This window comes from Prinia subflava, chromosome 10 (genome assembly GCF_021018805.1).
Source record: "Prinia subflava isolate CZ2003 ecotype Zambia chromosome 10, Cam_Psub_1.2, whole genome shotgun sequence".
Taxonomy (NCBI): domain Eukaryota; kingdom Metazoa; phylum Chordata; class Aves; order Passeriformes; family Cisticolidae; genus Prinia; species Prinia subflava.
The window spans coordinates 5,979,251-6,006,623 of record NC_086256.1 but is presented as its reverse complement, the minus strand read 5'-3'; the positions used below and the strand labels follow the sequence as shown (position 1 = coordinate 6,006,623).

General features: G+C 40.6%; 1 protein-coding gene across 6 annotated transcripts in view; it reads right to left on the bottom strand.

The window, feature by feature from the left end:
• The window catches only part of EPS15 (epidermal growth factor receptor pathway substrate 15), a 67,917-nt gene that overhangs the window by 35,222 nt on the left and 5,322 nt on the right, over window positions 1-27,373 (bottom strand). For 5 of the 6 annotated variants that reach the window (XM_063407090.1, XM_063407093.1, XM_063407089.1 and 2 more), the window contains exons 4-6: window positions 4,991-5,032; window positions 1,090-1,179; window positions 722-769 (exon numbers count right to left, since the gene is read on the bottom strand). In XM_063407090.1, the coding sequence (XP_063263160.1) occupies window positions 722-769; window positions 1,090-1,179; window positions 4,991-5,032 (180 nt within the window). Of the gene's footprint in view, window positions 1-721; window positions 770-1,089; window positions 1,180-4,990; window positions 5,033-12,062; window positions 12,386-27,373 lie in introns of those variants that run through there. The other variant, XM_063407092.1, reaches the window with a different exon arrangement.

The following is a 27,373-nucleotide window of genomic DNA, read 5'->3' as shown; positions in this document are numbered from 1 at the left end:
AGGAACCTCCTAAGTTCTTCTCTAACAGTTCTTCAGTGAAAATCTGAAGTGTCATTACAGCTGCTTATCTTGGAGGAACTGAGCTGATTCCATAGATGGACATGGAGGAAAACAGAAAAATGAACCAAAGGAAGTTCAAAAAACCCCAAATTTGTTTGGTAGACATTACAACCTCCTCCTCTTTCTATCATGGGAAGAAGCAGTTCCCTCTCTACAGACTGTTATTTATATTTCAAATCAAACAGCAACACACATTAGAGCTTGTGGTAGCACCACTGAGATGGAAAGTCTGTCCCCACCCTGCTCATTGCCACAGCTTGGGAAGGACAAATCCAAACAGAATGTACCAATGTCATGTCCACCAAAATTAAAGAAATAAGAATTTTGAAGATTTTACAAGAATTTTAATTTCTGCATTGTTTTCTACAAGACTATCAGGAAAAAGTCACCTTCTTCATAAATGCAGTACATTAAACCTTAAATTACTTCTCAGCAATTTGCACAGTTACACATCAGCCTTTTTACAGCCTGGAGAGAAGCTGATGAGGCAGCTGAAGGTTGTTTAATTTATTGTAGCTCACACTCAAATGGGAATTACATAGCCAGTCAAAATTAGAAAAATCTGTTAGAAAAACTGCTTTTCTGAACCAAAAATTTCAACTTTCATCTTGTTTCAAGGCTGGGTAATGGTTAGAGTCATGCACCAGGTAAATAATCATACCTGTTTGTTCAGGATACCTTTGCCATCAGTATCAGCTAGGTCCCAAATCTGAAACATAAAAACAACAAAGTGTTCACAGCACTTGAGAGGAAGCTGGCAAGTCTTCCCTCCATTTATAGTGGACTCTTGGAAGAAAGTTTACATCTTAACTTTCATGATAGCACTTAATTGTGATGACAAATTTAAATATTGCAATAATTTCCATGACTGGATAGAAACTATTGGAACTGAATAGACAGAACAATTGAAAACACTTTAAGGAAGATCATGTACCCTGTAGTACTACTAAGTCTTTTCATTTAAAAAGGATACTAACTGAAGCAAGAAGACAGGATAATTAAATAAATTAAATAATTGCCATCAAATACCTTTCCAAGTACCAAATCTGTCAATCCAGACTTTTTCAAGAAAACAGCTGCATCAGAAGCTAACACTCTTCCAGCATTAGTAGAATCAACCTGGGGGAGAAAAAAAACCCTCACATGACAAACTGGGTTTTAAATTTATGCCAACTCTTTACACAGGCTCTCAAAATGCTACCAAAGAAGAATGCTCAAGTTTACAGTCACTTTGAGGACAATCTTCTGAACCTATCTAATCAGCCCCTCCTAATCACATGCTTTTCTTCTTGATGCCCTCAAAATATGTGATTTTTAAGAACCGAGAATTCCAGGGTTTGATTACATTTCATTGTCCAGTTCTGCATTCATTACTGAAAAAGAAGGCTCTGCTTTAAAGATACCTTTGCCACCAGCAGAGGGAAATACTCCCTGAAGTGAAACTTATTTACACAAAGAAGCTGGGGATATTGGCTGAATACCAATCAGCAGGCATTTCTCCCTGGATCAATCGAGAGATCATTAAAATAGATAGTTATTCAAGTTCTTGAGTGGAAACAGTATCTAAACTAAACCTTTTCAAGTGGGAAAAGAAAGAAGGAAAACTTATATCAACTACATGGTGATGTAAGGACAAGGGAAATAGGGGAAAAGCTGAGAGTCCTTGAGAGCCTAAAGAAATGGATTCTTAAAAAGGGCACAGTATAGAAAACAGGACTAAGGGTATCCTCAGTCAATTCAGCCTTTCTACAGCTCACAGGTGGGGTGATGATGAAGACAACTGCACCATTTCCAGTCTCACAGCTCTGTGTTTAAACAAAGGCCATATTCAATATTGTTTGTGGAACACAAGACCAACTGCCCCAAGTTCACAGGTGCAGCACACACAAGGTACTCAAAGCTAACAGCTTCCCAAGATGGGATTAGAACTGGCTCCTGAAAGACTCCGGGGAATTTATGATTTGGAAAGAATGCTGCAGCAGTTGTCTCTAGACTCTTCTGAAAGGGAACAAACACCGTGAAATCCCAAAATCGTAATTTATTATGGAAGTGAAAAAAAAATCTACTGTTTCCACAAAACCGGTATGATTTTAATTAGGAGAGGGGTTTTCCTGTAACTGAGGATGCCCTGGTCAGAGCAATAAGGTTGCCAACACTCCAGTGTAGCAGCTAAGCTAATTGAGTTATGGGAAAGCTGTTCATCTATAGTGCATCAAACCCCTTTTCAAATAGTGGAGTCGACCTTGCATGTAACACAACAATCTTGGCATCCACTCAGAAAACCTCCAGCCTAGCACTCCTCTTTCAAGAAAGTCACAGAACACCACAGTATCAGCTGTGTTTACCTTTTATTTCCCCAAGTCCAAGCCAGAGGAAGGTGACTTTAAGGGACTTAAGCAGGATTCTTACTTAACCCAATACTGATCTAGTTTCTTTTTGTAAAATTAATTATCTAAACCCCAGCAGCTATTTTTTAAAAAGGTTGATTTCAATTTCTTTACAAATTACAGAATCTTAAATGCTCGGGTGGGGGAACTTCTGTTTGATTATTGCACTGGGATGACTGCTGGTGTTAGTCAGTTATCCATCAGCCTGGCAGAGCTTTTCCCCTGATGTGCAAGAAGCAATTTCCACAGCTGCATCAGCCAGCAACTCCCTTGTTACAGCCTGTCTTTTGTAGGACCAGGAATTACCAAAAGTTACAAACATATATCTGGTGTGATCAGGGCAGAAGGTTACAGTGAGAAGTGCTGCAGCTCAGGATTCATCAAGAATTCAGCACTGCTTCCCTGCTGCACTGCATCATGTGATTAAGTAATTTCCTAGTGCTTTATGACAGGTATTTAAATTTATCCTGTAACCTCACCCTGCTTTGAGTCAGTCTATAAAAGGTTAAACAGAAAAATATTTATTTGGAAGAAAAGGGTGCCTATTGAAATGCTGAGATTCCAATCTCATTCTAAGTACAAAGGGCAGGATTTACACCCATTTCACAACACACCTTTTGCCAGATGAATTCCTTTAAATTCATGATAGAACTGGCAGTATACTCAGGATCAGAGCTGTGTCAGGTGATGAATTTATTCGTATAAAAGCACACTCCACCAGCACCAGAAGACAAAGTGGGAAATGTCTCTCTAACGTTTCTGTTCTGAAAGTTGACATCTCCTTATCTGAGGAATGGAAGGGTAAAGTTCCCTAGTGGAACTGAAAGTCTTTAGACACGTTTGAAAGCTCCTCTTTAGGAAAAACGCTTGCAGCAAAGAGTTCATCTGAGCAAGTCAGAAAAATAATCCTCTGGAGAACAAATCCACTGGCACCACTTCACTAGCAGTAACATCATGTTTAAGGAATTCCTGTTCCTGTACACTACTGAAACCGCTGGACAACAAACAGCGCTCCAGTTTCACTAGGCTACGTATGCCAACAAATGGAAGACACTGACTGGGGAACTAATATCACATTTGTGCTTCAATTCAGCTCCTTTATCCAGTTCTTGCTCCACACTTCAGTGGCTGAGCAGCTGCAGTCAGGAGGCAGAGACAGGCACAGGGCAAAGGTGGTACCTGACAGTGAGCTGGGAACCACAGAGTGCAGAACTATCAGTTCCCAGCCTTTTCTTGTCCCTTTAGCATGATATCTTATTATAAGGGACTCTGCTAAGGTTTTTAATCTAATGCCTTGAGATAAACACACAGTGGATTTGTCCATCTGAAGGAAAACCTTCTGAGGGTGATACTATCTCCTTCAGCCACCAGGAACCATCAGAACTTAGATCAAGGTAAACTCTCCCTTCTTCTTTAGCAATTTGAAATCTGCTACTCTCCTGCAGAGGAGAAAATCCCTTATTAAAGCACAATGGCAAGCTCAGACTTCAGGCATCAGAAGCTGATACACTTGAACTGCTGTTCTTTGCACTCAATAATGGGACTAATCCTCCAAGCACAATCCAAAAACAGGGCATGGACAGAAATCATGGCCTTGTCCCTTGCCCAGTTTACATTCTGATGTTGACACACAAAAGAAGCTCCTAAATAAGGAGGCCGTGTACACCATAACCTGTCTTAGGACAAACAGACAGGAACATTACCAGAAAAAAAAATTCCTATAAGGCTGGTTTTTTACAAGGTTCATCAATTACTCATCAAGTGTATTACAAAATAAAATTATTTTAAATTGTTTTATACAGCCAAGTAGCTTAACTTCCTTGAAAGTTTTTACATTACATTTGTACCATAAAGCACATTATGTACATGACAGAAAATACTGTTATTACAGAATAGGTGAAACAGCTATTTTTTAAGAAAAGTTGTATTTATTTATAGGAACCAAGAGACCTTGGTATTGCTGGGTCAAAATACAGAAGATAAATGATAAATAAAATTTATATTCTTATATTTTATTTATACGTATTTTTTCTTTTTGCACCATAAAGTCAAAATATTTGGATCTGTTGAGTGAAGCTGCAAGACATAGAGGCATTCTTTCTGCACTCAGTGGCCTTCTATCCAAATTTCACTCCTTACAACACCCCGTGATTAACTCTGGAGATATTCTGAGTGAGAATCAAGACTTACATGATGCTAACTGAGCTACAAATGCAAGAAATTCATCTTGACTTGTAAAAAGTAACCAAGAACATATCAATACAGCATTCTTAAATAATTCACTCCATCCTAAGATCTCACAGTCCATTAGAACTGTCAAGTGATGTATGTCATACACACCTGCCAGTTCCCTAGAAAATAAGGGTCATCTTACAACCAATATTAAATTTACACTGACATAGCTCAGACTATAAAAATACATTTTAAAGCACTATAATTTTTCTTGACCTTTTATTGCTTCCACACTGTTGGCCAGGCTGAGTCCATAGCAAAAGAATATCAATTCTTTAAAATCCAAATCTGTTCTTTCAGAATATACATACCTGTCGATAGAATTTCTCATACACAGGATTTGCACTCGACAGCTGTAAAAGAGACACAAGAGAGAAAATTAGCCCTGGAGATCCATATTTCAATTTCCCTCTCCCTGGACAAATAAAGATATAAAACACTCTCCCACTGGCCTTCAAGGAAGCATTTATTCTGTACAATGATGAGGAACTAGGACAGCTCTCTGTGCTGTAACTTTGAGAAGACTGACTTCTTGCTTTGCAGCCACTGACACCACCCCAGATCAGATTTCCCTCAGCCAGGTCACCAGGTGAGGCTGTGTGAAACAGGAACTCTCAGGCAACATTGCCTATGGGCAAAAGCAGAAACCTGAAACGACTCAGGCTAGGAAGTGCTCTCTAATATTAGAGCACAAAGCAATATAATTTCGTTTCACTGTCCACTGCATCATTCTTTAGAATTTAGTGTCATATGTGACCAGTCTGGAAAATTTTCAGTTACCCAAATTAATTCCTGGATTCAACACTAAACCCACAGCAACAGTACCACATTAAAATAGAATATCCTAACTTTGGGGTTTGTAACTTGAACCCTTGTTGGGGATAACTTCTGCCTTCATTCCACTGCCCTCTACCAGACATTCAGGGCTCATTCAAAGTTAAGAGGACAAGGATAAAACAGCTTCTTTGGAAAAGGCTCCTTCTTTATTTTTAAATTATTCTTAGAAACTCAAAAAAAATCTAAAACCCAAAACAATGCAAAATCCAACCTCTTGGCCTACACTAAATACCCTTGCCCAACAGACTGCCAAGAAATGAAGTTATTAGGGTTACCTCTCTTTCCCGAAGTAAAAACAGGCACAAAATCAGATCCTATTTTCATGAAGTGCATGTTGTCTACACCAAAGGCATTTATGCAGAGGATAACCCTAGAATTCACAATGTATTGCCCTCATAAACCCAGTGGGAACAACTGAGCATAATACAAGCTAACTACACAATACTTACTAAAAAAGCCCAGAGCACAACACTTCAAATATCATCCAAAACCAGAGTTTTTCCCCTTAAAATGATCTCTCACCCTAGGATTTGCAGACCTTTGTACAAACAGAATCCAGCAAAGTAGCTTCTCTAGATTTAAAATTTAGACATTCGAGTGGAAATATGAAAACCAACAGTGTGGTGGATGCTGTCAATCACATCTTTGTAAAAACCTTTACTACAGATTGTATAAATGGTTGACAGCTTAAATACCACCACATCCATCTTCCTACAGCCACAGCTCCTCTTTTGGCTGAGCACTCCATGTCCACAGGAGCTGATTATCAGAAAATTATACTAAGATGTTTGGTAGGAATTAGTTTAGTGTGATCTTGTGCAATTACAGAAAGTGTGCAGCATCACCAGAACGTCCTAAAAGGCAGATTATAGAGTACAGCTGGAAATAACAGGAGAGCTTCCATTCAGAGCTTACTCAGCAAGTATACTGCCCCAGAGACTCAGGGGCATTTTCTAGCTGTTCTTTTGGGTTTGTGTTTGGCAGTTTTTTGTGGGTTTTGTTGTTGTTGTTCTTTGTTTTGGGTTTTTTGGTGTTTGGGGGGAGGGGGCAACAACAGGGACGCACAGCTGATAAGGTTTTATTTCATTGCTGGGAGGTGGATGGGAAATACCTCTCCCACAGCCAGACATGAAAAATTACATATGCTGGGAAACCATCATTGGTATTCACTGCAATACCTCCATTTTTATAGCTTAACCTTGCTCTGACTTTGCTCTGGTACCCAAAGATTTTTATTATTTCAGTCATCAACTAAGCATGCAGTTACACATCCTTTAAAATAGCCTGACAAAATATATTCAAGCTTTGCCAGCCCTCAGACTGCCACAACACCAATACAACAAACAACTTTCAATCATTTTCCAGCACTCCATAGCACGTTATATTTTCTTACCTAAACCTCACATGCTTTATTTACCCACTCAGCTTCACTTTGCACAGCAACCTAGAGGGGTAGTTCTCCCAAATATTCAAGTATTTGAGTTACTAAGTTTTATTACTTCGTTAGAATGTAAAAGTCTAGGCACAGGACAAAATTAAAGCTGTGAGCAGAGTAGAGCAGAGCTGGCCAGCGCATCTGCTGGAACCATCGATTCCTGCGCATCATCCCTCTTGCCCAATGTCACCCTTTGTTCAGCCAAATGTTTCCTTATTACAGCCAAAGTGATCATTGTCACTCCTGGACAGGAAACATCATGTTGAAGTCCTGCAATGGAAACACTAAGTGCAAAAGCATCTTTTCATTCAGTACTTCAGAGTACGAGCCAATAATTCTTTATTTCATTAGTGTTTCCGATATTCATTTTAACATCGGTATCACTGCAGTAACTGGAATTTCCTGTGAATAGAATAATAGTAGTAAAAATGTTTCCCAGACTATTTTACTAGTAATAGGCTTGTTTTTCCTTCAAAGTACACCCCACAATAAACCAAGAGATGCAAATATAATCTAGGATATTCTTCTAGGGTAAGAAAAATTACAGTTCAACACCTTTCCAAGTTCTGCCCTAGAATTTACCTGGCAAAATTCTTTTTATGGGATTTGTAACAATTATTCTTTTTATGGGATTTGTACCAACCACTTGCAGAGTAAATTCAGCTTGTTTTAAATGCAAAATGAGGGAGGGAGAAAAGGTCAGATTCCACAGTGTACAAAAATAGAAAGACATTATTATGGCTCCATTTCAAAGTCGATCACTTCATAAGAGTAATGAGTGTTGTAGCAATTACAACCTTTGATACAAACCTATGAACTTCAGAATGATAACCTAGGAAATAAAAACACCTTCAGGGACACCTGTCTTTTTCATCTTCTGTTGTCAGTCAATCCCCATGTTTTCATGCCTCTGGCACATTTGCATTTAGGTGTAATAGATACCATTACCAGTCTGTCCACCCCATCCAGCCACAACCTTCCTTCCAAAAAGGCTTAAAAACAAACAAACAAAAGCTGTCTATTGAGAAAAACAAAAGTAATTTCCCCTTCCAACCCCAATGATATATCAGGGGAGAAACAAGATATTCTATCCTGATAAAAATCCAAATCACCACATTCTATCACAGCACAAAGCTCTAAGACTCATTTTAAGAGTTTCCAAAAGACACAATCTGGCCTTAAATGTTCTTCCTGTAGTTAGGCAGCCAAAAAGCAGGTAAATGCAAGGCAAGCTGGTTTCCTTACAATGCCATTTCAAAACAATAATCAACTTCTCTCTTTTTCCTCTATTGTTTTATTGTCTCCGCTGAAGTGTTTCAGGGTAAAGCTTTTTACCACTTTCAATTATATAAACAAGAACATCTCCTACAGCAATCACAAATGTATAGAAAATATTTACTATAAATTTCTACACAATTATTACCAAGTACGTAAAAACTGAGCACTTTCTTTCCCATTGAACAGCTGAAGCAGGCACAAGAACTGCTGTCTTCTCTCTGCAGAGATGTCTGTCACTGCATAATTAGAAATGGTTCCATTTAATTTTCAAATTGCTACAGAAAATCTCCACCATCTTCTAATCACTATTGAACAAAGCTTGTGCAACATGAAAGAGTAGCTGCACTGCTTCAGCAGCTTCTCTCTAACATGATGGATGCAATACCAACTAAAAAAATTAGGTTCCATCTGCTTTAGGAGCAGTCAGCCTTCTCTATATGCAGGTTAAAACATACACATGTATACTCTGGCTTCTTCATCTGCAGGACAGAAAGAGGAACAACAGGTTCCTCATTCCACTTAAAAATACAAACTATGATCTTAATTTAGCAACTTTGCTGATTTCTTATTAAAAAAAAAAAAAAAAAAAAAGAAACCAGAAGTTTGCCAGAGACCTCAAAATCTCTGGCTCTACATCACACATAATGTGCATTACTATGAGGGTATCATTCATACTGCAAGTATTTGGATCCTGAGTATTCCAGTAACAAGACATTAATCCTGGCAATGTGTGCACAGGAATCCATCCAGCTCAGGCTCAGTGTAATACTCCGTGTTTCCCCTCAGCAACACAGCACAGCATCCTCAACTCTGCAACACAACACTCAAGTCTAAAATGAGACTTGCAGCTAATTAGGATACAAATTGATATTACATGATTTTGTCTCATCTGCCAAGGCAGCTCATAACTATTGCAAGACAACTACCACATTTCTCACAAAAAGCATTTCATCAGGAAGACAAACACAAAGTTATCTTCCTTCTCTTCCTGAGTATTTCTTTACAGTGCTTCCCTGAACTGTGAGCTTCCCCTTCAATCACAGCCAGTTTTTCAGAACAAACCACAAGTTCAATTTTCAAGAGCAACACGAAGTTACTGAATGTCCCTATTAACCTACCTTTCAAGAAACACCTCTGCCCCATCCTCAACATCCATTTCCCACATCTTCTGTTCTTCCTCCCTAAATTCCCCATATGAAATAGGTCTGATAAGCAACCATCCTTGGAAGGTCAAAATATACAAGCCCTTATTCTCCTTACAGCTTAATTTGACTTTTCCAACAACAGGTGACAATCTCTGAGATGGGTCAGTTCCTTCTCATTGCTGTTGTTTGCTTGTTTCCAAACTAAAGGCAACCACAACAAAACACTCTCGTGGTAGAAGTTGCCTTAGAAGTTCCACATTAAATTCAAAGTCATGCTCAGACCGTAACACTCACTGAGCAAATGCAAGTGCCAACAAGATGTTGCAGAATGGGTTCAAAATGGGGAGATAAAAGATACTTCAGATACTTACTATTAAAGGGAGAGAGGAGGGGGAGATACTACCTTCAGTTTGCAACCCTTGTTCAAGCATACTTGGTGCAATAAATTTCACTACAGCTACACAGCCCTGAAGTATTTTCACTAACCAGTCAAACGAATACAATTAGCACAGAAAAATTTCGAATTACTGAAATTACAGCTTTGATATTCAAATAAGGGATGTGCAGCCCTCTCAGACATTGCAGCTGCAAAGTCATCTGAAAATACCCTCATCTCACTTGGAAATACCCAACGCCCCAGCCATGCTAAAGTAGTGTCAAACCAAACAGAGGAAAGGGAACAGAAAATCGGACCCAACAGTGAGTCTGAGTGCAGGTTCATGTGCCTCTTGCTCTCTGCATGTGACCCAGGGCAGAGCATACTGATCTGCACACCTTTACTGGTGTCAGTGACTGATCTCAGTGAAGGCACCACTGCACTCCCCACCCCCATGCCCTCATTTTCACTTCCTCATGCTCTTCAACAGATTCTGAACACTTCAACACTTGTCAGGACTTTTTATAACTTTTTATTCCACATGTTAGAACCTACGTTGGAAAGAATCATCTTCAGGCTTGCTTGACTTTGTAAGATGATTCTTATGCAACACAAGAAGAAAAAACAAACAAGCCAAAAAAAGAAATCCCCGCACAAACGGTCAACACACAGAAATAGCTCCCTCGGTTTAACCACTGTTGTAAGCTGCAGCCACAATGGTTTTAAGGATACTGGCGATTTTTCTGCTTCTGTCAACATTATCACATTTGTTTTTAGTCCCCCATCCATGTGACCAAAAAAGTAAAGAAATGCTACAATGAAAGGATTACACAGCCTGTAACCAATAATGTCTTGCTGTAGAACACACCAGAGCTGACATCCCACTCCTCTCCCCAAATCAAGAGCCAAAGCAGCTCCGTGAAACCTCTTTCCCTTCAGTAAGCAGATCTTTAAAGCTTTCTCATTTACTTGAAGACTATTGAGAGACTCAGACAATGCTAACTTAGCCATCTTAATATAATGCACACTTTCACAGAAAGTACTATATTTCATAACTCTATACCTTTAGGCTCTTAAAGACACATTTGTTTTCTCCACATATTTGTTCACCTTTTCACTGAACTACCCTTTCTTTCCTTGAAATGCTCGATATTCTCAAAAGTGAACTATGTAACTGCAAAGTGTGCAGCCTTGCTGCCAGCTTTTTAAGTTTACCTCCACGAGCTTAAGTAATTCATTACTTCATTTACCTGCTTTGCTTTCTGTAAATGTCACAACTGGCTATCAGATTGAAGCATCCCAAGCCAGAAGGGTGAACCAATAGGCCCACCTCAGCCCTGTGTCAGGTAGGAATGGGAATCTCTCATCTCACTGCTAAACGAAATTAAAAAGTATCAAAAAGTGCTGTTCATTAGCTATCGCAGCTCTAGGGAATAAGACATGATCCTAACGGTACAGAATAACCTGTGTGAAGTGATCCCATTACTGTCAGGAAAAAACGCCAGCAACAAGGATTGAGGTGAAGTGAGATCACACTGAGGGCACGAAACAGTGCCAAGAGTCTCCAAGTTTTAGGGCCATCACCTGCACAACTCCTCGCTGTGCGGCACTGTATGGGCACTATGTGACAACAGTGTCCCCACACCACGGGGCCCACCAACACCAAAGCAAAATGACTTGCACGCAGTGTCTGCGGAGGCAGGTTTCTGTTAAAACAACGAATCCGTCCGTCCCCCCCAGGGTCACCTGCCCACGGCCTCGCTGCCCGGAGAACCCCTGGATGCCGGGTGTGCCCGCGGGGCTGGCACCGGGCACGGACACCTTAACCCGGCGCTATCGCTTCCAGCCCCTCGGCGGACGCTCCCCGAGCCTGCCCGCCCCCGGTGCTCCCGGGACGGGGCTCGCTGGGCTCCAGCCCGGCGCCCCGAGTCCTACACAGACAAAAGACGGACCGCGACCGCCGCCGGCGCAGCCCCGCCCGCCCAGGGCCGCTCCCCGGCCGGGTCTCCCCAGCCCCGGGCAGAGGCACCTGCGGTCGGGCGGGACCCCGTTCCCCGCCCGTGGCACCCCCGGCTGGCGGCGCGGGGCTGCCCGCCCGCCTCCCCTCGCTGCCGTTCTCCCTCCCTTCCTCGCTCCCGCAGACACGGACACACCCCCGCTCCGCCACCACCTGACAGCGGCGGGGCAGCGCTGCGGGGCGGCGGCGGCCGCACAAAGCGCGGGTCGCCCCGGCCGCCCCGCGGCTGCCGGCCGTGCCCGCGGCGGGAGCGGGCGGTGTCGGCGGCGCGGGCGGGCCGGGCGCACGCCGGTACCTGTGCCAGGGAGAGGCGCGCGGCCATGCTGTTCCATCCCCCCGGCCGGGCCGCAGGAAGGACGCGCCGGGCCCCGCCACTCGCCGCACAACTTCGGCAACTTCCCCAGCCGGCCCCGGGCAAATCCCGGCACCGGATCCGCGCCCGCCCGCCGGACGGAGCCGGAGCCTCCCCCGCCGCCACACGGCAGCGCAGCCGCGCGCAAAACCGGGCGCGGATTGCCGGAGCCGGAGCCCGCTCGAGGCAGCTGCAGCGAAAACCCGGAGCCGGAATTCTTGGCCTGACACGGTGGCCAACACCCCCCACTACCGGCTCCTGGCCTCTCCCTCACCTTCCCCGTTGGCCCTGCTTCTGCTGGGGATGCTTTCAGCATGGTGAAAGGCTGCAGTTCTCCAGTCTAGGCACGGCACAGGTGGGGGAAGTCCCAAAACAGGAGGTGAACCAGGTCTGGGCTCAGTTGCAACAGAATTGGGCACAGGGCCAGGAGGAAGGAGCGCGTGAGCCCAGCAGGATGTCCAGACCAGACACATCCTCACAGCAGTGAGGAGCAGCCCTGGGCTCGGCCTCCTGCTTCCCTCTGCTCACGGGAAATTAGATGCCTGCCCAGGCACTCATCGTTGTACATGTCCTTCCGTCTGTCTGCTCATACTCAGGGGAACAGCGGCTCTTCTGCAGGAGGGTAACCAGAAGAAAGGGATGAGCAACCCTTATGGCAGGAGAAACTATGAGACATCGCAGGCAGCAAGACAATAAGGAGCAAGCTGGAGTGGGGAGTAAATTGCACCACATTCTCCAAACGCATGGGAAATGACTGTGTACGAACTGGCTGAAAACAATACTTGTGTCACCACTCATTCTCCTGCTCCTCCTGTACCTCCCACTGCCTTATTTCCACTCCTACTCTGAGCTCTGCACTACCTCAGCATACATCAGTCACTGAGGGCCGAGGGAAAACGTTCCTACTTTTATACTTTACCCCAAGGTGGTTTAGGCACACATTTAAACTTGAAATATGCATTTGGACCAGTAAGAGGAAATTAGCTGAAGTCATACTTGATTATTGGAAAGCTTTCCCAACATGCTTTGTTTCCTTTATCTGTTTGTAATTCTCTACCCCTCGGCATTGTATTTGTCCTCCTCAGCTCAGTTGTATGCTCATGCCCCACCTCTGCATCCTGTCATTCCTCAGCTGGCAGTCATCCTAGCTGCTAGTGCTCATTGCCTTTCATGGAACGTGGGATTCCTCCTTCCCACCTATTCCTTAATAAAGGTTTTAGAAGCTCTGCTTTACCGACCTGTTTCTCAGCAATTTCTTCAGCAAGAAAAAGAAGATATGGAGGGGAAGAGTATAAAAAGCAAACAATAGATATAAAAATATTCACACAATTCACATACTCACTGTCACCTCTCTACTCCACCTCACACTTCTCTCAAAAGCAAAATCTCTAGAAAACAGCACAGACTTTATATTTCTGGGTTGATTTTTTTCTTCTTTGATTAAAATTGGAATACTATCCCAGAATAATTATTACCTGGAAATTAAACCAGAAGATTGTAAAGCTACAGCTAAGAGTCCTGTGGAGAGCAGTATCTTTGGGAGGGGGTAGGCATTTGGAGAACCTGGGTTTCTGTGCTGCCAGGAGCTCATGTGGGTGCCCTTTGCTCTGTCAGTTTGCTCCTTCATCTCTCAGTCTTGCAGCTTGGCAGGGACTGGTGGCCTCTCAGGGGAGAGGTTACACCCAGGCTGATGTGTTCTCACTGCAAAGAGAAGGAAAATGCAAAACAGGGACCTAGGACCCAGCTCTGGAGTTGGAGTCTTGATGCCGAGAGCTGCTGTGAACAGGGTTTTGTGGGCAGGCTATTTGGCTCAGCAGGGTTCTTGTTGCTGTTCCCTTTCTCTCCTGGGTGTTGCATCAAGTATTTCCCACTAGGTCCAGGAAGAGACCCAGAGCTGCAGCAAGGCTCTGGAATAAGGGTGTTGAATCAAGGGACTTGAGCAGGTCCTAAAGCAGAGCTGTGTCACCCCAGGGCACAATTAAAGGCCCCAAGTCCCCTCAGAGCAGAACACTTGTCCAGGAGGGAGGTCTGCTCCAGCTGAATCACTGCTCCTGAGGGCCTGACCTTCCTGAACCTTTGTGTTAGAAAATAAACACAACAAACCCCCATTTTACTCCCTCAATCTGTGAAGTGCACAGCAGTCCACATCCAAAGAGCCTTTCCATAGTGTTCTCTGAAGCTGCTGTGGCAGACTCCAAGCTGCACCTGCAGCTCAGGAACAAGCAGGCAGTGCCAGGTACGTGGTTATGTACCTTCCCCCTGGCTGTGCACACTCACAGTCATCAGGCATGACCACTGTGTCCACAGTCACAGGCCAAGAATCACTCAAGGTAACCACTGTGGCCTCTACAAATTAAAATAATAATGAGTTTCATATAATCAACACTGAATTAGTGCAGTCACGTAGATCTGTGCTGTTGTTGATCATTCCATGCACCTCACAGACAAATTGTGCTGGATGCCTCCAACCAACTGAGTTAAAACAACCAGCTCAGAGCCTCAGACATCTCTATAACAATTAAACAGCACTTGTCAGCCTGCTGATGGTGAATGATTGTACTGCAGATTTTCACGAATCTAGAATGACAGCTCCCAGAAGAAAAACAGCTCTCTGCTTCTCAGCTGGAATTGAGATGTCATCACTTGACATTGGATCACAAAACTGGACTTCTTACTTACTTTCAGCCAAGAGAAAAATCACAGCTACTAAAATTTACTCAAAGCTTTTGTCAGGTTTGCAAAGCAATGCCCTCCAATGACCTTCTTGGCTTAGCCATGAGCAGCTCACCAGGGCTTGGCTCGGGTGGAAGAGCTCCTGAAATCTGGAACGGAAGGATTTTCTAAATGTATCTCTCCTCTTCTTTTCTCCTCAGTGGAAACCCCATTCTTCTCTCTCTCCCTTTGCTGACCCCATGAATTTTGACCTTTTGCAACATCTTCTGTGAATTGTGTAAGGAGTGCTGGGATTCTGTACTGGGTTTTCAGGAAAACTTGTTAAGAACATAAGAAAATCAAAAGGTCAATGAACTGCAAGAACTTTAAGAGTTTCATTTTCTATCTTTTTGCATTCAACATGAATTCTGCTGCAGGAAAGGTTTATCTGTAATCTGCTCTGCAAGAATTGCTATATGTTGATTTTTTGTTGCAAGATCCTCTACTACAGTGCACTTGATACCCAAAGGACATGGAAAATAGTATTAGCATGCTTTTATTTGTAAGTATAATAGGATTTTCTATGATCGTAAGTATTGGCATTTTGACAAATAGGTACCAGATCTCAGTGTTCTTTGTTGTTTCTTTAAAAGCACAGTGCACAAGGTTATGTCTACACTGGACAAACAAGGGACTAACAAATCAAACCCAAACTAGCCAAATGGCTGGTGAAGACAAGGGCTTTGCAGTGAGCACAGCAGCAGCACAACCATTTTGGTGCAAATCCCCGCTGTGAGACCCTGTGTAAGAGTTTAAAATGACTTGTTCTGGTACACCTGAATTTGGAAATGTGCTGCAGCAAGGTACCACAGACAGGCTCTCCACCAGAGTCAAATACTAACAACCTCTGTTTTATAGATCTCCAAATACATTTGTTAGTAAAGCTCTTAATATTTTAATCATATCCTATCCACTCATCTCCCAGAAATCATATCTTAAGCGTCCACCTCTTCCTTTTTTAGATCTGTTTACCCTATGGATCAGCACGCAGGAAGCCCCAACCAGCACACAAGCATTTAGTGTGTCTTGTTGTGCTCGTTCCAGGAAAGGTGTTACTACAGCCCATGAGCGCTCCGGAGGCTGAGAGAGGAATGACTCAGTCCTGCCTCTCGCATTCCTGAGCACCAAATGAGGTACCCAGCTCTCCGGAACTCCAGCGCAAAGCAGAGCAGGAGCTGCAGCGTTGTGTATAGAGAATCAAGGATCTAAAAGTAAGAATTAAGCCACTTTGAATTTTACAGAACAAAAGGAAACACAGTATCAACACACAAAATCCTGGCCGAAAAAAGGAATCACTGTTCTATGATCAAAGACTGGAAGGGAACCTGCCCACAGGCAAACAGACTGTCTTACATTGCACAGCTTTCAGAGAGCCGAGTGACACCCATGCTCCTCATACAGAACAGCATTTCTCACACCTAGGTTACTGCAAGATCCCTCCTGAGAAAAAAGGAATATCATCACACAAACTCTGACAACCTTTGGACTGAAGGGACCTTTTATCAGAAGTCTCAGAGTACTTTCCAAGACTAGTGACACAAGCTGGTTTGGAAGTCATGACTGCAGGCATGCCTTTATCTAGAAATCCACCCCAGGATATGCTTTGTGTGCTCTTTGCATTTTATGAAGCTGCAAGTTTTCTAGACAAAGGGTTACAGATAGGCTGCTATGTTTTAAAGCCACAAGAGAATACTACAATCATCTAGCCAGACTCCAGCAAACCTTCTGTAGAGATCTGTTAATTTCTGGGGTTTCTTTTGCATAAAACATGTAATCTGTGAGTCCTACAATGCATTTTCTAGGAGGATGTCTAGTTACTAGAGTATGTACATTGATCATTATGAAAACTGCATAGGAATTATCTGCTAATTCATCATAGCATCTTGGAAAGTATTTCAAAGTGGGTTGTGGGATGATCAAATTTATACAAAATTGTAGCAGTATTACAGAAATAAAATCTAGGATATTAAAGTAACTGCATATTTCCTCATCTCTAAAGAGTTTTCTGCTCAGATGTTCAGAAGTATTTGAATATATTTGAATTTAACTCTTTTATCTGGCAGAAACAGAATACAGTATGGAATCACTGTACCTCTTTATTTTGTAAAATGATGTCATCTATATTGCCAGTATTCAGAAATCCAAAGGCTAAAATTATTTTTGAACTGTAGTAACTTGAAAGAACAGTCTTGAATTTTTATTAAGTGAAACGTAAAATTGAAAATAACCTGAGTAGGGCTTGAGTGAATCTTTTTAATCATATTTGATGGAAGAGTTGGCAAACCTGAAATGCAGCAGTACAGATCCATGCTATTTTAAAACATATACAATTTATCTTTTCATTAAGACTGTAAGCATATTTTGTCAAACTAATTTATATTAGCCAGTTTCATGGGGCTACACCTCATGTGGTAAAAGAATAAGAGAAAATGTAGATATATACAAGGTAGATATATACAAGAGGTCAGCTTCACCTCTAGATAATTGGCTGGATGACTGACAGCAGAATGACATTTTTCATTCAAGACCACATTTGAAACCCAAAAAAACCCTTCAATAGGCATTAATTTGACATGTCCAGCTAATGTAGCAGTCGGAGATTTTGCTGTTTCTTGAACAGCTTAATGCATGTTCTGACAGAAATAGAACAAGCAACAGCACTGCTGAAACAGCATCAGTCTTCATTATAAATTAAACACATCGATATCATAGTGTGTAGTGTATATTAAACCAAAATGAGGATTGAAAACTAATATGTTAACAAAGTAGCAGGCAGAAAAGCTTTTATCAACAGTTTCTTCTGTTCCCTATTTCCTTAGGCATGTTGTCTATATTATATATTCTGGGAATACGTTGTTCACCTTTCTGAAACAACTGAAAGATTATTACGTTTTAAGAAAACAGAAAATATCAAAAACTATAATCTACACACTGAATTCCCAACATTCCCGTGACCTAGAATTAGTTCACACTGCCCTTCACAAAGATTATTAATTAATTTCAGAATTATAAGGTACATGAAGTAATTAGATAAAAGAGCATTTGGTATTTTTTCTTCTCATTAAATGGTTTGTCTTTAAACTCATGACTGTTAATCATAAAAGACCATTTTTATGGCATTACTGTAACTCTTGATAATTGCAAGTGTTTCTTTTTGAGATTTCCTTACTTGTCCTCCAAATTATTCTCATCTTCTTATCTATTCTTACCTTCTCCACTCTCTTTCATTTTCATCTAGTCTTAATTACAACCATAACAATGTCAAAATGGTTCAGAAAGTATTAAAACAAAATAACACCAATGCAGTAACATTGGTCATAAGACAAAAAATAACTCACAAATCACAGTAACCTACTACAGCAATCCAGTCTTCAAGCTGAGCAATTCAGGTACCAACTGATCCAGGACAACACAATATTGATATTTGATTTGATACTAGTAGTTAAAACTTCTCCTAAATGTAAATCATGTTCCACTTGCTTTCAGCAATGAAGTCTCTCGTGTATGGGAGCTGCAGTGACAGAACAGAGATCTCAGCTGGGTTAAGGTAGTGAGTGACAAAGGTTCGGTGAGGAGATGAGTCAAAAGCCTCAACAATAGTGGAAAATGGATCATATTTGAAAAGGACTAAATAATTTGTTAATGATTTAGCCCTCAGAGGAGACAAGGACAGAGATGATTTGATCATTTTAGTTACCCTTGATCAAGTGACATTTAAAACTGTGTTTTTGCTGCTATGGAAAAGATCACAAATTACTGACAAATACAGTGAGAAGCAAGGGCAAAGCATTACTTGCCTACATTTGTATCAGTGCTGAGAGCTGTAAAGGAGCCTGCAGGTTGCACTCTGTGAAAGCAATCAAATACCAAATTGCAGTGCTCTTTCTGCAGGCAGAAGGAATCTCCACAGATGCTCTTTCAGCTGCACTTCCCCTTCTCAAAAGCACAATCCTGCTGGATGTCCATAAATGAGAAACCACCACGTGGGATTTTTTTATTTACAGCCCTGTAGCAGGGAGTGGAATCTGTTCTGTTACTTGGCCAACTATTGCACAATATCAACAAGCAAAATGTTCCTTTAAGTGCAACACATGTAATCCCACTGTTGTCAACACACAACACTAAGGAATGTTCCCTTAAAACCTCTCTTTGTTTTTTGGACTTCTGAATAATTGACATATAATTATATTTTTTCATTCTTCTACATCAATAATACAGTGTAACTTGACTGGTGAGATAGTACTACAAATATTGACCTTTATGGAAAATGTTTTAAACACATACAATAAATATCATTGCTAAGTATTAAAGACTGAATATTCTCTTATTGCAAAAAGTACAAGAGCAGCAAATAGTTCACAATTCAAAATACGTTCTCATTTGATTGCACACACAATGCAATTAAAGTATGAAATATCCTTAAATATGACCAAGTTATTTGCTTAATGGCTGATTTATTTACTAATTTGTTTGGCTGGTTGATTTTGTTTGGGTTTTTTTTAAGATTAAGCTGCAGAAGCAATGCAGCAGTGATTCAGCCTCAATGGAATTGTTAAGGTGTGCATGTGACTGATCAGATGCAGAAGGGCATTAATGGAATTTGAACTCCACGAGCTGACAAGCATTTGCTTTCCTCTGTGCCACCTTATCTTCCTGCCCTGTTAGCTGTAATAAAAGATATCTCACCTGTTGAACAGGTGAAGCTATAAACAGATATAGCTATACAACAACTACAAAGTGAAAATCTGGTGACCATTCATAAAAAAATGTTTCTTTAAATGACTTTTAGTAGCATTTAAAGTGGCTGTGGTAATTAATTCCAGTGTAATCATCATTGTGACTTTGAAAAATACATCATGGCTTCAGCAGCTTCACAACAGTTTTTCAATCAAACTTGCTCTCTTTACAAATAAAATTCCATTTAAATATATTCTGCTTTTAAAAGGCACAGCAGAATCTGAAAAACTCTATCAGCTCTCACTGTTATTGGTAATACTAATTTAAATGAGATTCACAAAATATGAGAAGCAATTGAAGAATGTTATTTATAAATACATCAGATTACCAAAATTATTGATGATGATGCACAAGCATCAAACCACCAAGATTTTTCAGATCCCCATATGAATTTAATTTGTTGAATCAATTCAATGACAAACAAATTTGACCTTCTCTAGAAGGACAATACCTCCCCACAAAGGTCCGCACAAGACAAATATATATCAGGTATAAAACTGACACAAAGAACACTGGGGTCCAAAGGAGAAAAGTTTTAGGTATATCAAGGTTTTAGGTATAAAACAGAGGCAGAAGCTGTGTAAGGTAGGTAAGGTCAGATAGCTGGATGAGTTTTGCAGAAACAGAAGATATATTCTTCCTGAAAGAAACTCCATGATTCAAAAGACGCAGAAATTCCATCCAAATGGAAACATTCTTGATTGTCAGTCTCTTTCTGTTTAGTGAAGATACATAATTTGTTCCTGTTGAAATCAAGTTTACTGTAATGATTTTCCTTACAGAAATATCTGTACAAAATGGTTTAATGAATTTCTCTCTCCTTTCTTTGTGATAGCATTAATGATGGTAAATTACATATATACAAATGAGCATGAGAAAAAACCACTCCAAAATCATCAGTAGAGCTATTTAGTTAACTGTAAAATGAATATATAGATGAGTTGCTTAATTTAGCTCAACTCCAATTCTTCTAAGTAGAGAATAAATTCCAGGGTAAAAATTACCTGTGGGTCTCCCACAGAAGACTGCAGAACAGATCCATGCTGTGCTAGATGGCACAAAATACAAACCACACAGGTACCTTGTAGAGATCAAGGTGAGGAAAACCTGTACTGTTGTATTTATAAATAAAGGTGTATAGCTACTAATAAAGAGAATGAAACAGAAGACCTTAGGTGGGAGTATGTGGAGGTTTTATGTGGGTTTTAACTGTATTTATCATGTACATTGGACAACAAATTGCAGCAGATCCTACAGCCAGGACTTTTTTCTGCCAGTGAGGCTTGAAAGGGGAAAAGTATCCAAAGATTGGTTTAGGACATGGATGAGGAAACTTCTGACCAAAGTCTCTGACAGAAGCACAGAAGCTTGGATTGCTTCTTTGGATTTCTAAATCCCTTCATGGATGTGTTTCCAATCAGGCTACTGGAAATTACTGTATTTTTAATTTAATTTCTATGTCAAGAAATGTGGTAGGGGCAGGACAGGCGGCTTGGCGTGTCTAACAACTGGCACAGATAAAAGCCAGCCAGATGGCATTGGGCTAAAAGAGTTCTCTTGCCCAAAATATAGCACCCACGTCCTTGGCAGATTCCAAACCCAGCAGAGAATCTGTCTCTGTCTCCCTTTACCATTATCACACAGCTGACTTTTATATAGATCTGCAGTTCTGATCCCTGCCCTTACAGCTTTGCAATAACTTCACAGATTTCTCATATGAGGAAAGGATCTAACAGGATTCAACAAAGAAAAAAACTTTAATTAGACCTCTTTTTCTTTCAGGTAACTCAATTTTTTTAACTTTGGTGGAATAATGTTCATCAATTCCTGTAGCTCTTTGGGGATTACTAATTTAAAAGGTAATAGAATTTAATACTTGAATAAGCAATGTAATATGAAGATCTATTTTTTAGCAGATGAGCAGATTAAAAATATCACAAGAAGTAAAACATCTCAAATTTTAGATGTTGCACATTTAATTGCACATATGCAGTTATTTGAGTAAATGAACTATGTAAGCTACTTGAAGCAAGAAGAAATATTTCCAAGCTCAATCTAATGCCATAATTAGGACTCTTCATGCACATTGAATAAAATCTGTAAACCTGTAAAAAAGAAACAATTATCTAGAAAGAGAATCTGTGACAAAACTCCATTTATCCCTCAGATCTCCTGGTTGGTTCTAGATTTACCATTCCTTCCATCACTGCACTATTTGAGCCAAATTTTCTTCTCATACACAACTGCACAACTGCTATCCAAGTCCACAGGTTCAGAGAACTTCATGAAGAGCAGATGGTCTTATGTCAGTCTCTACTGCTTGCAAAGAAATCTCCATCTCCAGCCAGCGTGAGATTCAACAGCCACAGGAGTTCTGCACACTGCTCATAAGAGGGAAGTAAAGTGTTCCCCTGAAAACTGGACAAGGAAATGCCTAAAATTGCAAGCTGACTGAAAGAGTAAAAGGAATTGAGTCAGCATTCTGGGGAAAGGAAGGAAAAGGGAGGCGGTGGAACATGCAGTATATTCTTAAAAAAAAAAAAAAGTATGTTCAAAGCAGATACCATGAAAAAGATAAGTGCTCCTAGTATGCCATAAATAATATAAGATTCACATAATGCACCATTAAAGTTTATGGATCAAATCCTCTTTCCTGGCCATGATGTACTTAGGCATAACAAAGACTCTCACAGAGTTGGTTACAGCTTTCTGATTCACTACCCAGCCCAGTTCATCTCTGACACTGAGATGGGACTGGGAGATGGTTCATTAATGGAGGGAGACAAATTGCAATTTCTCTACCGTACAATCCCTTTGAGACTCTGTTTAAAGGGGCCTTAAAACTGGCTAATATATTACCTTTTAGTTCATTCAGAACTTTTCAGTCTAGAAGAGAAATGTCCTGGGTCTTGGGTGCTTTTCTCTTGTTTTGCCTTGCCTGAGCACTGACAGGGGCCCAGGACAGTGGACAAGGCTTAAGGCTTTCCCCTTCTAAGCCCCCTCAGGTTTCTCCAGCTGTGTGAATGCTTCAATTTATCTCAAATAAACAGAGTTTATTTAGATGTGTCATGCACATGTACATGCACATCCATGCTTGCTGATCACTAAACTGCAAAGCCAATTCAGATTTCTTGTGTTCAGGGGAACTGTGAGCCTGGGTGCAATGTGCCCTCCGAGCATGCATAATCTGAAACAGATGGCTCAACAGATGAGCTGCCAAACACTCAAGGCCAATTCAAATGCCATCCAAAAGTAAAAGTTATGTGGGATAAAAGTTTTCCTTGTCCCACTTTGGATAAACAGGGCCTATCTGCTTGGAAGATGATTCTTTCTCATTTTCTGCTTGTCTACTTATTCTTTTCAAATACGGTATGCTCTAGAAAACAAATTCAGTTGTACCAGCTGCCAGCAATTTCCAATCTCTTGTTTTGGTTGTTTTTGTTTTTTTAATAAAGCTCCATACTCTGGAGTGACGAGACTCCAGGGTTATTTGAGCTTAAGTTAAAAAACAAAGACGACAAGGAAAGAGCAAAATACAGGAACTTTCTGGTCTTCAAGGTTGCAAAAAAAGGTTGAAAATACGAACCCTTCAGAAACCAAAATTCTTTTTTACCTCATGCTTTGGTTGGCAGGGCTTAAGCACAAATAAATAATTTAAATTGCATGGAATATGAAGTGTATTGATTTCCCATTTATACACTCTGATACATGGTACTAGAGAGCTTTCCCCAGCTTGTGATACTGCCTAGCTTTTCCACAGGAATCCCTGCCCACAGCTTCCCTAAGTGGAGGCATTGTTCCTGCAGGCATTACTATGCCTTAGGCAATGCCTTCACTGTAAAGTAAACCTGATTTGAAGCTACCATATGTTTTGATTTTCCCATAAAGGCTGTTTTTTGACACCTGGGTTTTTTTCCTGAGGGCACACACACACATCTATGTACATATATGTCTATTAATCCATCCATCTCCCCAGACTCTGTATCTAGGTATCTGCATTTCTTAACACCAGGAATCCTGACACAGAACTATTAAATACATTCAAAAACCCAGACAATGGCAGATTGCATACTGCAGTTTCGGTGTGCATGAAAAAAAATGAGCATTTCCAAAAAGCAATTACACAGTCTGAGCACTCACAGTACAGAATATGCCCATGTTGCTGCTGGGAACAGAAATGACAGCCATCACTTCACTCAGCCAAGCACCACTGAGATCAGTCACACTGCAGAATATTACCTATGCTTCACACTGCACCAGCTGACACCGTGCTGGTTATCCCCTGAAATGCTTAAAGTACTACAGTACTACAGTTAAGGATTTGTGGGTGTAGAAGATTCAATTAAAAGCACAAAGAAATTGTAAGTTAACTCCACAGTCAAGACAAAGGGTGGAAGATGGGTCCACTACCTATAAGAAAAAGAAAATTGCTGTCTCTGTGTTACAGAAATTCTGTGCAATGAGTAAGTGTCGTGCAGGGATTGTAGCAATTAAATGTCAGATATCACTGCTGATATTTAGCAGATTAAATTCTCATTCAAAAGCATGAAGCCAAATAGATGTAATATTTTACAGACAGATGGGTTCATGTATCAGTATGTTAGTGACACCTGGATCAGGGAACTCTACCTAGGATTTTATTTGGTCTAAAATTTGAAAGACAGGCAAGACAACAGCTCATTTGCTACTGGTTTTGCTGTGTTGAGAAGAGCTGTATCTGTCCTCTATTTGTCAGGCTAGAAACATAAACCAGAGAGTGTAATGCTAATGATACACTCAGATCCTCCTCTTTTGCTTATGCATTATGAATAGCAGAGCTTAACTGGGTAGTTACATGCTTTAATCTCTTAGTCAGTGCGACAAATTTTGCTCTTGATTATGTCCATGTAACTACATCAACACCAAAGGAACACAAAAGTGTGAACAACGTTTGGGCTGTTTGGCCTGGAGTGGAAACACCTGATTAAACTTGTGCTTTTCTTTGCTTCAAAGGCTCAAGGCTGCTAATCTCCAAACTATATTGCACAGTTGATCAGTAAATTAGAAAAAACTATTTATTGTGTATACCTCAAATAAACACACCACTGGAAGAAACTACAATGTTCCTAAATGTTACCAACTCCAGTTTACAGCTACATAGCTCTCCAGCTATGCAGATCGAAGTTTCACTGTATACTGCAGACTTTTTTTATTGTTAGGTTTCCTTGTAAGTACATTCCTTACAAGCTTATTTACAAAAATAATTCTCTTGGGCAATGGAAAGCAAATTATGTAACTCTCCATTTTGTCAGTTGTCCAGAGAATTTGGTTAACTCCAGTAGCATTTAGAGATTTTCATATTCATGTTATTGCAGGATTTTCTTAGAAGTTACATTGCAGTTGCTGCTGCAATAGTTTCTTGAGGCACTGGGAAGTTCACAGACTGAACTTTTGAAACTTGGAAGCAAACAGATGCAACAAGGCCTGGATTTTCTTGGCTTACGAAGTGAGTAACAGAGCTGCCCTGTGTGTGCTGCTGCCTACGAGCTGAGTAGGATTTCCTTTGTTTCAGTCCATGACAGGGCATATTTCAACAGCTCAGCTTCAGTAAAAATCAGCAAAGTTGTTCATGTTGGAGAAAGGGCAAAGTAAGGTCTGACTACTAAAATGTAAAAATTAGGCTACGATATTTTTAAAGATCCCACAGAAATCCCACTCTTTTACTGAAAAAAAAAACCCTGACAACACAAAACTCTCCTTGAAATAATAGTTAAAGAGTCTCTTGGTGAATACAAGTCCCTAAATGAAAATAAGAACATAATCCAAAAATAGCAATAATGGCTTAGAAGAAAGGTCTAAACAGCCCAATGTCCTGTCTCCAGCAGTGGCAATAGCCAATAGCAATGGAAAATGGTATGAGTGGAAAATGTAGTGAGAGTGCTCTGGTGTACTTCTCAAACTTCCAATGATTTACAGCTCAAAAGCCACCTGAGCTGGAGTTAATTCATGTTAGTGAATGGTTGTGAGTGGTTGTTTTACTTTAGACAGCAGCTTAATGTATCCAATAATATGTCCGAGGCTTTTGCCTTCATCCTACCAAGACTGAAACCTCAGCGGGGTGTGCAAGGGCTGTCTCTGATCTTCGAACCTGGGTTTTCTTCCTGCTCATACCGAGCTGGTGGAGCTGCAGGAGGCGCTGCTCTGAAGTCTCACTTTGTCTGAAGTGAGCTGATGTCGCTGCATTCTGCACGAGTCTGCAAGTTCACACATAAATGGAATATTCTCCTGACAGCTCCTGGGAGCTGACACAGTAGCAAAGCACCCATCTGCTTTCTAAATCCTGGTCCAAGTGCACATCATGATTTTTGGGGAGCAATCTGAGTTTATTCTGCCTATTCTGGTGGGTACTTATTTGTCTTCTACTAAATTAGTTTTCCCCTTCTTTTTTCCTCTCTCAGAGAGAGAAAATTGAGCAGGATGAAAAAAATAATTTCTGCATTTTTGCTTTCATCAGAACAAAGAGAAAGAAAATCTGTTAAGCAGGCATGAAAAAGGATTTTTTCATTCTCAGATAAGAAGAAAAAATCTTCTCCAGTTTTTAGTAGGATAAACTTTGCTAGTTTTGTCTCTCATTCTTACACAAGAAACAGTAACCCTAAAGAAAAATCTTTTTGGCATCCCAAAATCAGGGCAGTATTAAACTGTTCATGAACTCCTCCTACATACAAATCCCTGGGAGTAATGCTAGACCTCAAGAAAAATTATTTTACCTTAAATTCCAGAAGAAAATGTAGAGGAGACAGAAACTGATTCTGCATCGACAGAATGGAAGCTTAGTTTTAACAGAAACCCCTTTAATACTTGTAGTTCTGGAAATTAAATGAGCAATAAAGGCAGACACTGTACTTGTGTATTATGATGGATTACTCAGCTCTAGGTCTCCCTGACTTAACTTTTATCCTTCCTTGCATCACCTATTTAATACCCTAAAAATTACCACAATCAGATGTCTGTTATTTACCTGGACAAAAAACATGAAAAGACAGGGGAAAAAAGATAGGGAAAAAGATATTTTTGCTCCAGATTTCACCATAACTTTGTACCAATGAGTGTGGATACTGCTCATAACAGACTAAAAATATGCATATATTTTGGAACCTATACACCAGTTTTAAATACTACCTTTGATATTGCTATATCTCTTAATAACAAATAATTACAGAATATAAAGAAAAACAAACAGTCCTTAACTGAAAATAAACACAGCATATAATCCTTATGATTAGAGACAATATTCTAAAATAGTAATTGAGTTCTTACCTTTTCCCTTGCTAAATTTGCTACACATCAAACTCCACTGTAAGTCTAAATATTGTGAGAAGATGCTGATGGATGTATTGCATTCTTGCTAAACTGGCTACAAAGAGCAAGGAACCTTACTTGAAACACATTACTAGGGCAAACACCATGAAAAAAGGTGATGGTGAGAAAGCTTTGGGAAAAGAGATTATGCTTATTTGCCTTTTTGTAGCAGTGGGCTGCATACCACAGCTGCAATGAAGGAAACATTCCAGTTGAGCAGCATTCCTCTGTATCTTTTCAAAGTCTCTGTGGAGGCTAAAGTAGGAATGACTTATTAGCAGTTGAGAAAATAGCAGGGACTTCTGCATTAAATTTTAAATACATTCTGCCTGGAGGATAAGATGTTTAAATCAAATGATGAGACATTACCCATAAGCAATGCATTAGGAGTATGAAATCGGATTTAGCATGCTGTGAATTCTAAACTCCTCTACTCAGCAAAGAATCATAGACTCATACAATAC